Source organism: Pelodiscus sinensis, chromosome 7 (assembly GCF_049634645.1).
Source record: "Pelodiscus sinensis isolate JC-2024 chromosome 7, ASM4963464v1, whole genome shotgun sequence".
In the NCBI taxonomy this organism is placed as follows: Eukaryota; Metazoa; Chordata; order Testudines; family Trionychidae; genus Pelodiscus; species Pelodiscus sinensis.
The window spans coordinates 7,959,820-7,977,158 of record NC_134717.1 but is presented as its reverse complement, the minus strand read 5'-3'; the positions used below and the strand labels follow the sequence as shown (position 1 = coordinate 7,977,158).

General features: G+C 43.5%; 1 protein-coding gene across 20 annotated transcripts in view; it reads left to right on the top strand.

The window, feature by feature from the left end:
* CLASP1 (cytoplasmic linker associated protein 1) overlaps positions 1 to 17,339 on the top strand; it is a 250,998-nt gene that overhangs the window by 127,658 nt on the left and 106,001 nt on the right. For 13 of the 20 annotated variants that reach the window (XM_075933080.1, XM_075933084.1, XM_075933083.1 and 10 more), the window contains 6 exons: positions 5,838 to 5,990; positions 6,977 to 7,050; positions 10,332 to 10,424; positions 12,047 to 12,192; positions 14,151 to 14,286; positions 16,749 to 16,819. In XM_075933080.1, coding sequence (XP_075789195.1) covers positions 5,838 to 5,990; positions 6,977 to 7,050; positions 10,332 to 10,424; positions 12,047 to 12,192; positions 14,151 to 14,286; positions 16,749 to 16,819 — 673 coding nt within the window. Of the gene's footprint in view, positions 1 to 2,319; positions 3,091 to 5,837; positions 5,991 to 6,976; positions 7,051 to 10,331; positions 10,425 to 12,046; positions 12,193 to 14,150; positions 14,287 to 16,748; positions 16,820 to 17,339 lie in introns of those variants that run through there. The other 7 variants (XM_075933085.1, XM_075933099.1, XM_075933082.1 and 4 more) reach the window with 3 other exon arrangements.

The following is a 17,339-nucleotide window of genomic DNA, read 5'->3' as shown; positions in this document are numbered from 1 at the left end:
ACTGAAAGGGGGAGACAAGGTCAGGGGAGGGGAGGGGAGATTACACTGTGCTGAATGAAAAACTGTAACAAGAAGTTGCTGTACCTGGATGGTTTTATCTTCTTGTGTTTGGAGCAACACTCGGTTGTATCTTTTTAATAATGCTGCCAAGGAGAGTAACTATTCTCCCAGTATCAGAGGGGTAGCCGTGTTAGTCTGAATCTGCAAAAGCGACGAGGAGTCCTGTGGCACCTTATAGACTAACTGAAGTGTAGGAGCATAAGCTTTCGTGGGCAAAGACCCACTTCGTCAGATGCATGTGACGAAGTGGGTCTTTGCCCACGAAAGCTTATGCTCCTACACTTCAGTTAGTCTATAAGGTGCCACAGGACTCCTCGTCGCTATTCTCCCAGTTTATTTCCATGGTTTGTCCTTTTTATGTTGTAACCTTGTTTTTCTAGTTATCTGTAAAATTCATATAAATATGCATATCCTGGTGTGGGCTAGTTCCTGGGCGTGTCCCAAGCATGGTCATAGGAAAAGTAGCTGTCTGACTCCCAAGCTGATCTGACATCCACACAGAAGGAGACAGGGATACTGGATGCTGGACTAGAGGGTATAGTCTGAGGTATCCAAACAGCATTAGCCTAAACAAAATAGGCCAGTGCGTGGCACAGAGTACAGGACGTGTAAAGGAGTACGCGGGATGTGTTACATCGGCTGGTTAGATAATGCCATTTGGGTTAGATGATGCCATTTGCGTGCTGTGGGCATTTTCCTCTGAAATCTGCCTAAGACCCATTAGTACATTTCACATAGGGCATCAGAAAGCTAGGGAGTAATGCCTTGTCACGTCAACCTGGGTTGGTTTTGAACTCAGAGGTAAAGTTTGTGTACCGATTCTCTGAGCCATGCAGTCGTTTTTGGTGCGTATGCTGGTTCAAAAGAGACCTCAAGATAGTCATTTAGATGAAGTTTCTTTAGGTCAAAATTTCCAAACTTGGTAGCCCAGTGTCATGCATCTCAGCGACAGAAGCCTGTTTCTCAGAAACAAGAAGCAGGACTATGCAGCACTTTAAAGACTAACAAGATGGTGATGAGCTTTCGTGGGCCAGACCCACTTCCTCAGATCAAATTGTGGAAGAAAATTGGCATGACCATATATACCAAAGGGATACAATCAAAAAAAGTGAACACACATAAAATTGACAAATCAGATTTTAGAACAGAGGGAGAGGTGGGGGGGGGAGTTAGTGTCTATGAAATAATGATATTAGGGGTGATAATTGGGGAAGCTATCTTTGTAATGGGTAAGATAATTAGCAACTTTAAGGCCCATTCGTAAAGTGTCCAGTTTAAGCATGAATGACAGTTCTGAGGCTTCCCTTTGTAGTCTGGTGTTAAAGTCTCATGAATCAGGATGCATGTAGTAGGGTCATTGAGACAATGCGCAGTCTGGCTGAAACCTCAAGAAACTGTTTTTTCTTTGTGAAACTGACTGATGTCTGTTTAGTGTGCATTGATTCTTTGGCGAAGTGTCTGAGAAGTTTGTCCAATATACATAGCAGACAGACACTGTTGGCACATGACAATCCATAGGTCCTGTTGATCTCTTTGTGGGTGCTCAGTGTCTCTGTCTGTCTGTCTGTCTGTCTGTCTCTCTCTCTCTCTCTCTCTCTCTCTCTCTCTCTCTCTTTTTTTTTTTTTTTAAAGATGACCAAATATGGATTTAGTTGCTTAACTTAAGTCATGTAAGTTTGAAAATGTGGGCTTAGGGCTTTAAGGCAGTGGTGGGGAACCTCAGTCCAGGCGCCGGATGTGGTCCCTGACTTGCCAGGATTTGGCCCCAGAGGCTCAGCCCCTCCCCCAGCATTGGGGAGTCTGTGCTGGCACTCCAGCCTCCCCCCCCCCACACTGCCCTACCGCAGGGTTGGAGCACACAAAATCTACCAGGCTGGGCCCCCCTAGGCTCTGCTGTAGGAGGGAAATGTGGGGAGTGACTTTCTCCTTCTCAGTTAGAGGCCAAGTTGCTGAGGTGATTTTTTGTGTGTGTGGAGTTTTTTGTTTTGTTTTTGTGCGGCCCCAACAGATTTTTCTGTGGGGCAGCTGCCTCCAACCCAAAAAAGGTTCCCCACTCTTGCTTTAGGGTCTCATCTTACAAAGGTGCCAAGCACATCAGGATCCATTGATGCTTAGATCCCAAGACAATAGGTATCTTGGGAATACACAGATGGGTACGTTGACCTCAGTGGAAATAGAGGGCGTTCAGCACCATGTAGAATCAGGCCCAAAGACCATAATGCAGCATCTTAACTAGAAATGCATTGGGCAAGACTAGCTCAGGTATTCTTTACAAGAAATAGTGCTCTGTTCAAGTACCACCCATATATAGCTAGCTAACAAGAGACTCGGCTACAATGATTAGCAGAAGTTTCTAAGGGCCCAAGCAGGTCATATTTTTCAAGTATCCACTTGAGACTTTTATGATTATAGTTAAGTTTTAAAACATCCCATGCTATTTTGAAACATTCTCCCTGACGTGCCAGCTCAGTAGTTATGGTGAAGAAAACATTGGCTCGTTATCTGCTCAGATCCTTGAACTCCTGGGATAGCACCTTCTGCTTCTTTTACACCTCACCCAGACCTGAAGGGGTTACGCTGCAAAATGAATAATGACTAAATTTATTCGTCATGGACAAATGATGACAGCTGTTGAGATGCTCCTGTTAGAGCTTCCCAAGGGATAAACTCAGGCTAGTTTCCATTGCAAGCCAAGCCAGCAAGATAGTAAGCTCGCCTATGTTCTAGGCTTGTCTGTCCTCGGTTACTAACAGTAGCAGTGAATTTCCTTCCTGCAAGTGGCCTGAAGTTTTCTGGGCTCCTATGGACGTTCATGTGAATCTGACAGAGCCTCAGTTGTACAGACGGGACTGAAGCCATAGCTGTTTAAATCCACGTGTGAAGACAGCAGCTTAATGAATACAGGAGCAATGATTGATTCTGTTCGGGGCTGAAAGCTGCAGCAGTCTGTGAAACAGTGTTACAGCTGGGCACGCTATGGAAGATATGAAGGAATGTTGAGGAAGCTTATTTGCAAAAGGATATGCACTTGTAAGCAATATTTTCTCTTTTTCTTTTTAATGATTGTAAGGAAATAGAAGAGATTTTAAGCAAATTGCATTTTTTGAAAGAGAGAGCAGAGGAGTGAGCAGACAAAGGCCTCTTTTAGTAAGGCATGTCTCCGATGGATATTAGTAGTCATCTAATGAGCATTGGGGTCATAAGGCAGGAGAATAGTCATGATTGTTAAACATTAAACATTGTGGTCCAAATCGATCCCTGGCTCTCAACCATTGAAGTCAGTGGAATTACACTGGGTTAAATTTGGCCTTTTAGGATTTACAGCTAGAATGCAACATTTGATCCTTATTCTAAATAATGATTGTGACCATCAGGTATTGAATTGGGAACAATGTCCTTCCTTATTTTACTGTGTAGCTGACTTGGTTGTATTTTATTTTGTGAACTCCACATTCAGATTTATTCTGTTCTTTGTTTCTCTTTCTGTCCAGTACATGTGCTGCTGAAAGACCTGGTGTGCAGCCTTGAATGTGCCAGAATATTATCCTTAATTTTCAATCCAGGAAATGCTCTTTGGCTGTTAAAGAGTATTCAACATAGATATTAGGGGAAAAAAATAACATTTGGCCCCCATGTTGACTTTTAATGTACAAGAAGATCCATGTGATTGTAATTTTGTTTATAGCTAATGTTCAGGAAAGCTCATTTTAGACTGGAATGTTAACAAAATGAATGGAATTTTACTAACATGCTACAAAAACGAGGTCCTGCTTGATGTGTGGTTTCTGAGTTTTTATTTTACTTCAGTATCTGGAATAGGAAACCACACCCTTTTGTGTGTGCTGGCTGTGGGGAGGGAAACAGGGTTGGAAAAGCACATGCTTGATTATTTTTAAGTTAAATAAATGACACACTAGATGGACATTAATGCAACTGAAAGAGGATGTATACTACTGGATAAAAGTGCTATTTTGTAAATACTGCAGCTTTTTCTGTGTTGTGTTTATATTTATGGTAATGATGTCCTCTTGGCTGGTAATATATAGTAATGAATCATTTACTTAATAGCTATATAGCTCTATATAAGAATTTAAAAGAAAACATAGCTGGGGTGAAATTCAGTTCTAAAGGTCTGCACAAGCCCATCCTCGCCATCCCATGCCAAGGATTTAAATGGTGCAGAGGGCCCGGGGCAGGAATGTCGTCACCCCTGGAGTCACTTCATTGTATGCCTATGCTTAAGGTGAAACTGATGCTTAAAAGCTTTCCTGAATAGGGCAGGACTTAGGCAGGTACTTAAATTGTATGCTGGGTTGGGAGTGAGTGACTAATGAATGCCCAGACCTGTTAAATGCTGAATGTGCTTGGGCCGGGGCTGGAGCAAGTGCCTTGAATTGCTCCACAGAGGCCTGTTTGGATGATTACAGATGGCATTGATGGGACTGGGGAGTGGGACGTGGGCCAGGAGCTGGTCTCTGGCAACCCATCTCTCTGCTCAGGATAGGGGGAGGGCCTGGGGCTCCCCACAGCAGCGTGGGCAGCTCGTACTGTGGCTGGGCTTTGACTTCTGTTCTTGCCCGTGGTGGGGCCTCAGGGAGAGGAGGAGGAGTTTCGGACAGAGAGAAGGGGATAGAGGGCAAGACCAAAGAGGCGGGTGACACACCTGCATACATCCCGCTTTTTGCCTTTTGCAAAGGCAAGTCACCCTAGGTGGTGAAAAGTGGTCCTGAAGGGCTGTGTGGTGGGAGTAGATTTGGATGGAAGCAGAGCTAAACTCAGGCTTATTTTCTTAGCACACAAAGCCTGGGTCAACCATCCAAACATTTGGCACCTTCTGATGGACTATGTAGCAAATTATCATTTAAAAACAAGTTAAAGTGGATTTACGGCTTTTGAAAGTTGCATGATTCACAGCCCCGAAATCCGGCGTTTTTACCGATCCGCAGAACATATGCACCACACAAGCAGTCCCGGTGATCTTCCCCACGTTGCCCCTCTGAGGAGCCTTGGGGCTTGTCTGTACTATCGCGTAAGTCAATGTAACTTGCCTCGCTCAGTAGTGTGGAAAACCACCCTCCTGAGAGACGTAAGTTCCCTCGACTTGAAGTGCTGTGGACACCACTGTCTGTCAGCTGGAGGTGCTCTCCTGCCAAAATAGCTTCCCCCTCTCATTGAGGTAGATTAATTACCTAGATGGAAGAGCGTTCTCTCGTCCACATAGCACTTCATCAGACGTGATATGTCAGCGCTGCCCTCGGTCCTGTTGTACATGCACCACTTCTTGGGTGAGAGGATAGCTCAGGATATATGGGCCCTTCAGTCCTTGACCTCTTAAGCCACGGTGACAGACCACTGCCTGAATTCTCAATTGTACTAAGGCCTGCTTTCTCCTTTCTGGCAGGGAAAGGAGCAGCAAAGCGTATGCAAAGGTAAGGGGTCTGGCTTGAGACCCCCACAGTAGCTGTCAATTGGTAGTGCTTCTCCATCACTGCGGGGCTAGCTTGGATGTAAACTGTCCCGCTTCAGGTGACAGTAGATCTCCAAAGCTGTCCAGCTCCCTGAATGTATATTTCAAAAGGACACTTGGGTGCAGACATGGATCATAGCTTGTTGGTTTATTTTAAAAATAATTTAGTGATGCCTTAAAAAGCTGTTGAAGTGAGAGCCGTTTCTAGTATTCTTCCAAGAAAGACATGGAGCATTTGCTCCAATATAGTACACAGCTGGGGAAAGTTTTAATTTCTCCTGAGTTATGGCCGAATATGATTCTTCCTCAGATAAAAATTTTGATGATGAAGACTCCGTGGACGGGAACAGACCTTCGTCTGCCAGCTCGTCTACATCTTCTAAGGCCCCTCCGAACTCCCGCAGAGTTGGCATGGGGACTGCTCGCAGGCTTGGGTCTGCAGCCCTGGGCTCAAAGTCCACAGGTAAGGCAATATGGCATACTGGGTGAAACTCACCTCTCTGTGAAGGGGCTGCACAGCATCTAATCATCACTAAAGTCCCATTTAAGCTTTATTTTCAGAATCTAATTGCTGCATAATCCTTGTGCTAGACCTCTGTAGGATGGTGAATTGCTCTGTCTGAGAGCATGACACTAATTCTGGCTGAACGCCAAAGATGAGTTCTGGAAGAGTGGACCTGCAATGATTCCAACGTCGAGATCCACATAATGAGCTTCAACACTGTGTTTGAAGCAACACTGTGCAGTGATCCACCTGTTCCTCCTAAAGGGACTGCACCTCTGCAGTTAAAAAGCTTAAACACAGGCTGCTTATTTAACAAATAAGGTAAAAAATGTGTGTGTTCAACTTCAGTTTCATGAAATTTAAACCAGTTGAGAAGTGTGTTTTGTTTTGTTTTTAAACATTTGTGCCACTTGACCTCCAACTTCTGATTGACTCATTGAAGGATGAAAAAACCCAACTGAACAATAACTCTGAATGGATTTGCAAAATGCCACTAAAGCAAACTTTCCTGATTGCATTCTCAAATGAACCTCCCCAGCTGAATAATGTCCTTAAACCTTTCTCTTTTCTCTCTATCTCCATATCGTCAGTCTGTGCTCCTGTCTGGAGAGCCCCTCAGTCATTAATTATAAAAGAGACTAAAGATAATATTCCATCTCATCTTTTCAGGCAGCACCCCTTAAACAGTAGAGTGGTTGCCTGAATGGCTTTCGTTATGTGCTCTGAGGTGCCCAGGAATGGAAGGACGCAGTGCATGGGTTATGTTTGGCTTTGGATTTCCTTGCCAGCATTGTTCCCATTACTGCTGTATCACTCTTTCGTTGTAGGTCTGAGAAGTGTGTGAATTTTCACTTCGTTCGGTGCTTTCATAGCTGAGTCTTTCTCTTGTTGAGGGTACTGTTGATGAGGGGGTGAAAAGACTTTCTCATGTATCTGTCTGTCAGCAGCCAAAGAGGGAGCTGGTGCTGTCGATGAGGAAGATTTTATTAAAGCGTTCGAGGACGTCCCAACAGTACAGGTAAGAACAAATCTATTTAAAAACTTTTAACAGTATAACACAGATGTCCAACGCAGTCCCGCTGTCACTGACATCGGCAGTTGAGGCCCATGAACTTCAGTGGTGGCGAGTGCTAATAAAGAGGTACGCGAGGGAGTTTTCAGATTTTGAAAGAGATGGAGAGTGGGCGAGCCAGAGAGATGCAAGCAGGGGAGTACAAATGACAGGAGCTGCAGAGGAGCAATTGTCTGGAGGGCTGAAAGGGAAGTCAGTGCTCAGCAGACTGAAGGAAAGGGGAGGGAAATGAAGAAACAAGGGCTGTGACGGTGGCTGGAGCAAGCCACCGAAGAATCTTTAACATGAACAGGCCATCCTACACTGGATCTGACCTAACTCCCTGAAGCAAGTGGTGCAGTTATGGACAGAGAGTAAAGGCAAGTCACGAGATGTTGCACCTACAGAATACTGGGAGCTGAGATTTGTGAAGGCTACAAAGGGGGTTTCAGCCTCAGTAGAGAGTTCTACTGGGGGCTGAGACTTGTGAAGGCTACAAAGGGAGATTCGGCCTCAGTAGAGAGTTCATCTAACTATGATAGACAAAAGAGGAACGATTGAACACCGCACTCACATGAACAGTGGAAAGTTTTCTAATGGTCACATGCACCTAGGATTTGTCAGTACAGGTTGGACCTCTGTCATCTGGATTTCCCTCGTTTGGCAACATCTGTGGTCCAGCATTGGTGGGTACTCTGGGGCTGGAGCACTCATGGGGAAGCTGGGGACCCTGTGCTGAGCAGCTCCTCCCTCACCCCGCCAGAGCTCCCGGAGTGCTGCAGGTAGCTCATTTGCAGCCTTCTAGATCAGGGAGGGATGTGGAGGAGTGGGTGCTGGGTGGGGAGGGGAGGAAGGGGGAGTTCAGAGGATGAGACAGGGTGGCTGGAGAGCCCTAGGGTGGGGGACAGGAGTGTTGCCCTGGAACAGGACTCCGCTGCTGGCCACAGGGCTGTGCTCCTATGGGACTATGATCCTGGCCAGCATGGGCAGAGCTCTACAACCACCATACCTCTTCCCCTGAGAGCCCCTCCTATCCCCAGACCCTGCTCCATCAATGGCAGCCCCTTTTGCTGCCACTAGCAACAGAGGGGCTGGCATTGACCTCTCCCAGTTTGGCAAATTCCCTGTTTCAGCACCAGTGAGGTCCCCAGGTCAACACACAGCTCTCTCTCCTGACCAGGATAGTTGCCAGACTGAATATTTCCAGCATTATTTGATTTGCTCTTCAAATACTAGAGGGCCGCTCTTAGTTATCTCAGTGCCTGAGTGGTTGAAGATAGACTTTGTTCAGCCATTCCTGATAGACTAGAGGATTTTAAACTGATCTCATGAATTCTCTGACTTTCCTGCCTCTTTCTCCCTGGGGTAATTGTCACTTCAGCATCTGTCAAAGATCTGGGTATTTGATTCTAGTTATCTTCCCAAGGTTAAATAAACCGTGTGATCAAATGTTAGTTTCTCAATTAAGCAATATTAATTATTACAGTCCTGATTGGTGCCTTTATATTGGTGCCTCCCCTGGTTGTGAGACCATTGCAGTATCTGGCCTTCCCTGCAGATGGCAGAATAGTCAAGATACCAAAGCTGGATTGGTAACACGCATGTTACACCATGATGCCCACTGCATAGCTGTTTTCTCATTTACCACTATGTATGGTGGCAACATTAGAGAAGCACCAAAGAATAGACGAGGATTGAAATCTAGCTGGGAGCTAGAAGCTCTCGAGTTCTAATTCTGAACTGTGTGATCTTGCACTTGTTGGAGATGTGTGTCAGATAGGAGCCAGGACAAACAGATTTTTTTACTTCTCAGTGCTTCAGCTTTCCCCTTTGTAGAAGGGTGATGATAAAACTGCACTGACTCACAAGGGGTAGTAGTTAAGGCAGGTGGGCAAGACTTGGAATCCAGAAAGAACTGTGTGCAAACCACTGCTAAATTCCTCTCTGCGCGCATGCACACGTCACACTCATTACAAAGGGTGTTCCGGACTCAGGGCTGGATTGAACCACTGACTTCAGGACAAGCCTGTCTTGCACTGCTGACATGTTGCAAATATCACTCTTGCAAAATTCCTTTCAACCAACTCAATGCTGTTGGCTAACCAAGAAGACCGAGCATTCTTTTGTGATGACAGCATTGACTTGCTATGGGCTGATGCAGTGGAACTCTTGTACTTTGACATTCAGAAAATTCTTTGCACCTGTGTATTTAAAGCTCTCTAGTCCAGCACCCTTGGGACCTGACCAGTGCTGAACCACAGGAAGTTAATCTTATAGCGAGTGGGTCTCTCTTATTTTAATTTCATCGTGGCGAATAAATGGAACAGCACTTGCAATGCTACTTAATAATGTATGGCTATACTGATACACCCTAGATAAGCCTACGCCTAGCCAACAATTCTCCACTTTCATCATATTAAAGTGTTAGTGTTGTTACACAATTTTACTGTAGTGACATAAGGAAATAAATAGGTAAAGCATAAAAATCATGCGAATGCTTAGCAGCATATCCAACACTTCCACTGCTTGCTGGTCTCTTTAAGGGTAATTTAGAGTTGAACAACAGCACAGACACTGAGAGCCAGGACTGGTGGTTGTAAACAAACTTTACAGGATCGTGGGAAACTTGCCACACCTACACTAAGCAGACATCCAGCTAACTGAAATCATGCCGGACCATGGATGTTGCTGGAGTAGAGAGGTTCAACCTGTAGTCTTCAGCTTTTTAACTGTTGCCCGTTTATATGAATAATGGGCTATTTTGGGACATTCTTTCAAACTCTGGTACATGAACAGTGCTAGTAAAAACCTGCACAGTTATTTATTGTGCCAAGAAATATGGGTTTCCCTTATTCAGTCGTTATTTACACACTTTGTGGTGCAATTTATGTATCAGATTTTGTTAATTTGTCTTTCTGTATTTATTGGTATTTTGAATGGCCTCCTAAAAGACTGTTTTAGTTATGATGTTGACCCCAGAAATACTGCTTACTGCTTTTAAACTGTAGAGGTGTAAAACAATAAAAAAGGATAACACTTGAAACATCCTGTATAGTTATTGAATATTTCTTGACTTTGTAATATAGTAGTTTCTTAGAGCTTGAGAGCGACACACAGTATGTGTTCTTTTGCTTATGGTAGTAAAGAATTCAAGAGTGAAGGGGGTTAAAGGTTCAGTGGAGAAATCATCTGATTGACTGGAGCAAGTATTTCTTATATCTTGATAACATTTTTGTTTTAATTCACAGATTTATTCCAGCCGAGACCTTGAAGAATCCATAAATAAAATTAGGGAAATCCTATCTGATGATAAGCATGACTGGGAGCAGAGAGTAGCTGCAGTAAGCATTGGACTTATATGTGAATTATTTTAATGTCAGGTTTTTATGCGTGAAATTCATCCCTTAGCAGAGTGTCAGCACAAATTCTGTGCATCCCTGAAGTTGTCTAAATAGGGCTTCTGTGCAGTTTAAATGGTGCATTGGCTGTATGCTGACTCTCTGCATGGGGTGAATTTTATATTATGGGCTTAAATGTAAGGAAATCATGAAGTATTAGGTTTATAAGAATGAAAATATCATGAACAGGCATATTGAATAAGTCATCATATATTTAAGCTGTACTTATTTTTTTAAACAAATAGAGAAAGCTAGAAAATTGCTATTAGACTTTAGAGTCATATTTTAAAAAATGGAGTTCAAAATTGTGAAACATCCTTTCTGTGCTCTGTTTGGGAAGATCCACACATGCAAAATGCCTGACTCTTCACTGCCTCCTTGTGTAGCCATTTACACCTGTGCAAAGCGAGGGTAAAACATTTTGGTAGCATTTGGCATTCATTGCACACAGGTGGAAATGATGGCACAGGGAGCAAGGTAGTGCAAAATCAGATCTGAAATGGACATGGTAAGTTTGTCTTATTTATAGACAAGTGCTAAATTACTCTGATGTTAAATCAGCAAAGACCTTGTTGGTTTCTGCCACTGGGGTAAATACAGTGATGTAACTTTATTGGTACAAATCCCATGTGTTACTTTGAAATTCTTGTCTAAGCAGTGACATGTACTAGTGCAGTTTAATCCAGTCAGAACCTGAGCTCTACAACTGAATCGTGACTTGACATTGGTGCACCATGATTACTGGTTTGCATTGGTGTAGTTACATCAGTGGCTAAAACCGGCTCCCTAGAGTGAAAGCCTGGTCCGATTGAAGTGAATGGGAATTTTGCCATTGATTTCACCGGGCCACGATTTCACTCCGAGTGTAGACAAGGCCTGATTCTAATGAATTCAGTGGAGATGTTCCAGATTTACACTGGTATAACTGAGATCAGAATCGGACTCGTGGCTTTTCAAGTCAGACCATCTTTTTACTGCGATAGCCGTGAGAGAACTGTAGTGTTTCAGTGAATACAGCGCACTTGAATGTTTCAAGATGTTCATTCCCCTAAACATTGTAAATGGGGGGAAGGGGAGTGGAGGAGCAACCTTAAGATTCTTTGACTTGTTTAAATGTCCCAATAACTTTCATGATGCAATTAGAAAAGTGAATGTCTGGCTTGAAAAGTGAATGTCTATCTTGCATAAACAACGAGCAGTCCTGTGGCATCTTATAGACGAATAGATTTATTGGAGCATAGGCTTTCGTGGGCAAAGATCCACTTTGTCAGATGCATGTCTTGCCACATTTTGTCATTGGTCAGTGACATTTTTGGATTCCTGTAGCATGGCCAAAGCTAACATATGAATGTTCTTACATTTCTTCAATATGTTGATTCCTGAAGTGCATGATCTTAGATTGTGTTAAGAACCTTTTTCTCAACACATTCATGTTTTTATAGAGAAATTGAAAAATGAGCACTAGCCTTGAACACAGTTCTGAGTGTTTTTATTTCTCATTAATGGAAACCAGTGTGTCTTGCTATTTTGTTATCTGTAAGTCCTTAAATCTTATTTGTCAACAGCTGAAAAAGATCCGATCCTTACTATTAGCTGGAGCTGCTGAATATGATAACTTCTTCCAACACTTACGTCTGCTGGATGGAGCATTTAAACTGTCTGCTAAAGATCTGCGGTCTCAGGTAGTGCGAGAGGCTTGTATCACGTTGGGGTAAGGAATACAAAGCTCCACATTCTAAACCGTGTTATACAGTTACATTAGATGAAGGGAGGAGAACCTGGCTCGAACACATTTCTGACGACATTTGACCTTGTCGGCACTAGACAGCCAGAGTGATGTTAGAACTTGGTTTTTACCACAGCCATTTACAAACCATTTTCATGCAGGCTGCACTGGATCTGTAGGGTGACAGTGTTTGGAAATGTTGACTGCGCAGGCCTTGAATTCAGTTTTTAATCTTGGAAAGCCATTACTCACATTATGGACCAGATTCTGATCTCAGTTACACCGGTGTCCATCTGCAGTAGCTCCATTAACTTCAGTGGAGCTACTTCGGATTGATAACCTATGTAGCAAAGGGCAAAATCTGAGTTTATAGGTTTATTGCTGGCCAAAGCTAGCTTTAAAAATGCCTCCAAGTGTTCCTAAGTTATTCAAATACAAAACAGTGCCTGTAAAATCACAGAATATATTTGGCACTCCCATTAGCTCTAGTACACACACCACCACATTTTCATTTTAAAGGGGAGGAGGTAGAGCTCTTTGGTTCTGGGCTTATGACTAGTGTTTCCTCTAATTTTGTCCATGCATGTGCAGAATACATTTTGTTATGTGCATTGAGGCACGTGTGGATATACACCGCTAGTAGGAGAAACACACGCTGCCGACTGCAGGCGCTCAACTAATCAGCTAGATGGCATTTGAATCTCTCCTGGGCAGCTAGCCATGAGCTCAGCTTACAGGGAACATTGCTCATGACCAAAGTTTGCTTGAGACATTCTAAGAGTGAGTTCACAGTCAAACAGGTTGGGTTGAGTTATATGTTTTTGCAAACAGGCAAAGACAACAGAATACAATGCCTGGCCTGTGAGTAGTTCAGTACCTTCAGGGCCCAGTGAATACCATGGAAATTGAGGGTACTCAGCCTCTGCAAGGTCAAGTCCATAATACCGTGAAATGCCTTTCAATAGTGTAATATCACAATTTCAAATAACAAAATGAAATGTGCCCTGGGTAGCTGACTCCAATAGAACTGAAGTGGAGGGCCGTATTTTGCTCTCCTTTACACCACATTTTAAATCCGTGGGCTTGCATGGACTGCAGAATTTGGTCATGGTTAAGGACTGAAGAATCAGATCCATAGTGGTTAATTGTATTTAATTATGTTAAAATACAAATCTTATGTATGTACTCAGTAGCAAGGGGACAAACTGCAGATCAAAGCATCTTTAATATAGAAAACACATGACAATGTCCACTTTCCTTTAGGAGACTGCAAAGTGGGGTCGGAAAGTTTCCATTCATCTGGGTCTCTTAAGGCCAGAAATGCCAACAGAATAGCTTCTCTTGTGATATTTCTCACACACATTTTCTGGCCCAGCTGTGGGCAGCAGGCAAGGAGGCAGCATAAAATGGAATAATAAAAATATGAAGTGTGTTGCCTTTTGATTCAGGCTGAATTTGGGATGAAAATACAGATCAATTCTTGTTTTCTCTGGGCTGGTTCCCCCATCCATAGTAACTAAATGTTGAATGCTCCTGGGGCAGTGACTTTGAAGAAAGGTGACTAGAGCATTTTTAATAATCCTTTATGAAATTCACAAATGTCAAGGCAAGACGGAAGTTTGAGAGAAAACGGAATCTGAAACTGACAAGTGCTAGAAAACCAAGTCATTCTGGAGTGCCCTATGGCTTTGCCAGTGCATCTTTAACAGGGTGCCAGTGATCTGATGAGCTTCCATGCTGAATTTATTATTTGGTAAAAATCTGGATGAGCAGACAGCACAGCACTGGTTTGAGATAACTGGAAAATATTTGAGATATGTCTTGTTCTTTGGTGGAAATAGAGAGGAGACTAAAATCATGAAATAGTGCATGTCGATACTCTACATTACTATGACTAGCATAATCTAAAGCATGTTTACCAGAACTACTTAATTGGTTTTCAGACATTTGTCCTCCATTCTGGGAAACAAGTTTGACCATGGAGCAGAAGCCATCATGCCAACCATCTTTAACCTGATTCCCAACAGTGCCAAAGTAATGTCCACTTCTGGTGTTGTAGCTGTTAGATTAATCATCCGAGTAAGTATATACTAGAACAAACATTATGTCCTCTAAAGGCTTAAATCGGTCTGTGGGATCAGATCTAAACTTAGGAGAGAATGTTAGCATGTCAATGGTGAAAATTAGCTTAAATGAATAGATTAAGCACCTAACTGTTACAAAATTGGTTATGAGACACCATTCTTGACTCTCATCTGGATATGGTATCTGCATTCAGACAATGCCTTCCATTTGTTGACCTCCTCTACCATGTCTGAGAACAGAGAATACTATTTACTGAAACACAATTTGAAAGGCAGAGACGGACAATAAATAAGGAGTGATAGTTTATTCACTATAAATGGAAGTTACTACTTGGTGGCTCTATTTGTTTACGAACCCAATTTATGATGGTTTACTGACTAACTTGTTCAGTTGAAGTTGCATAGCCACCCAAAAAGAAGAGCACTACAGAGGCATTCATTTGCTAGGGGAATTTATTTTTAGGCTGCTTGCTGGAAGAGTAGCATTTGGGTGGCCATTAGCTGTAGGAATGGGAGGGGACAACGCCACAGATTATCATTAGCTATCTGGCATTAAAGTTAGCACAGTGATATTTTGTGTCATGAAGACCTTGTTCTGATGGTTCAGGCTGTAGGATGCATGATCAAATACATTCTGGACTGTAACGGGAAAAGGAAGTACAGTAGATTTCCAGTAATCTGGCACCCTTGGGACCCAGGTGGTGCCGGATTATCAGAAATGCCGGACTATCAGGAGGTACTCTGGCAGGGGCGGGTCTCGTCGAAGGAGAAGCGGAGGAGGAGGCGGGGGGGGGGGTGCAAAACCCTCCCTCCTGCTGCAGGGAGGCAGAGCCTGCGAGCAGAAGAGGAGAGGTGGTGACAGGCAGGCAGCCGCATTCAGGACGTTCTGGTCAGTTACAGTCACTCCGGCTGGATCCACAGCCGACACGCAGTTAATGTAATTTTCCTCTCTACTGCCGGGAGGAGGGGGGCCAGGGGAAGGTAGGGGTTGGTGGGAGAGGGAGAGGAGTCTCCCACCGACCCCTACCTTCCCCTGCTCCCCCCCCCCCCCCCGGCAGTAGAGAGGAAAATTACATTAACTGCGTGTCGGCTGTTGATCCAGCCGGAGTGACTGTAACTGACCAGAACATCCTGAATGCGGCTGCTTTGGCACACCCTCGCCCCCTCCTCCTCTCGCTCCCCCTCTCCCACCGACCCCTACCTTCTCCTGGCCCCCCCCTCCCGGCAGTAGAGAGGAAAGTTACATTAACTGCGTGTCGGCTGTGGATCCAGCCGCAGTTAATCAATTACTCTAACAACTTGAAGCAGCTGCCGGAGCACTTCCGGGTTGCAGTTGGTGCCGGACCATCAGGCGTACCGGACCACTGGATGCCGGACCACCCGAATTTTACTGTAGTTCTCATAGTACTACTAGTAAGTGAGTAAAGATGGTGAACAAGCAGCTCTTTTGTTAAATATAAATGCTGCTGGTCAGCAAGCGAGGGTTCAAGGTCATAACTTTCCAGGTTGCTCTAGATTCCAGCTGTACAACACGACCTAAGCATGTTCATATTTACACGCTCAAAGATCAATTCAGAATAATTTTACTGTTAAACAGGGTACCTTCTGTGTTATTTTGTCTAAGAAAAATGGAAGTGCTCTATTTCTTTATGAACTATGCATTATTCTAGCGTGTGTGGTTGCAGTGTAGGGCTAGGAATCAGGACGGGATTTGCCAAACTCATCTTTGGCAATTCACTTAGGATCTAATCCTGCACTTACTGAAATCCAAGGCCAAAACTCCCATTGACTTAAGTGGTACGTGATCAGGGGCCTGCCTCTCTGTCCTTTGGTTTTCCTATCTGTAATGTGGGATAATAATATCTGCCTACCTGCCTCAGGGGGATCTTGTGAAGTTTGACCAGTGAAGGTTTGCAAAGAACTTTGAGAGTGGATGACGAGTATTAATCAGCAGAAGATCTATTAGGGAAACTTCTTTGCAGAAGCACAGGATTTTGCCTTTGGAGACTTGAGCATATATTTCTCTGAAGTCTGTTTTAAACCCCTTTTCCTTGCCTTCCCATCATCATATAAAGACTCTTTGTAAACACTCCATGGACACTGTATCTTGTCTAAGGCCATTAGTCAAGGAGTGTGGCTTCTGCCCGCTGATGCAGCTGGCACTCTGTGGGGAGCCTTGGCATGCCTTCCTGCTGCAGGCTTCTGTCTCTCACAGACCCTCTGGAGCCTGGTTCCATAAGTGTAATTAAGGAGTCCATGTCTGTTTTAAAAATATTCCTTTGTCTAAGAGCTAAATTTTTAAAAATGAGCCAAAATATATATACATATGAGAGAGAGAGAGAGAGACAGAGACACAGAGAGAGAGAGCATGCGTGTGCGTGCTGCTTTAGGGGAAATTTATTTTTACTTCCACAAATCAAAAATGTAAAGGTTTTTCTCCCATTTTTCTTGTTCTAGCATACGCATATCCCTCGACTAATACCCATCATAACCAGTAACTGTACATCCAAGTCTGTTGCAGTTAGAAGGTGAGAAAGAGGTGTTAGCTTTTCTTCTTGTTTGTTAGTGGCTTAAGTTCTCTTGCTGTGTTTCTTCTTTAAATGAAAAGCTGAGTTTTTCAAAGTGATGTAGAGGATTTATTTGCACATCTTCCCTTCATATTAATAGATGTGTCTGAATCCCCTAGGTGGCTATGAAAAATTCATACCAAGTGGTTTTTGGAAAATTTACACACTGTATAGGGAAGAGTCACTGTTTCTGAAAAGGAAGGATGCCCTTTAGTGTGAGTGTATAGTTAAATGTCTTTGTGCATTTTTAGATATTATGATATTATTACATTAGTTTGGCTGCCTTTCAAGGCATCAGATGTGCTCCTGTTTTATCTCACTGCTGTGGTATGTCTCTTTTTCGACCAGAGTGTAGAAGTTGCATTCTTTGAAATTCGATAACCTGTATTATGCCAAAGGCTCTTCTGCCCATAAAAATCAGTGACTATTTCCTTTCTACTGACTAGTTGGAAGACTTTGGTATGTTATCTTGGCTCCCCTC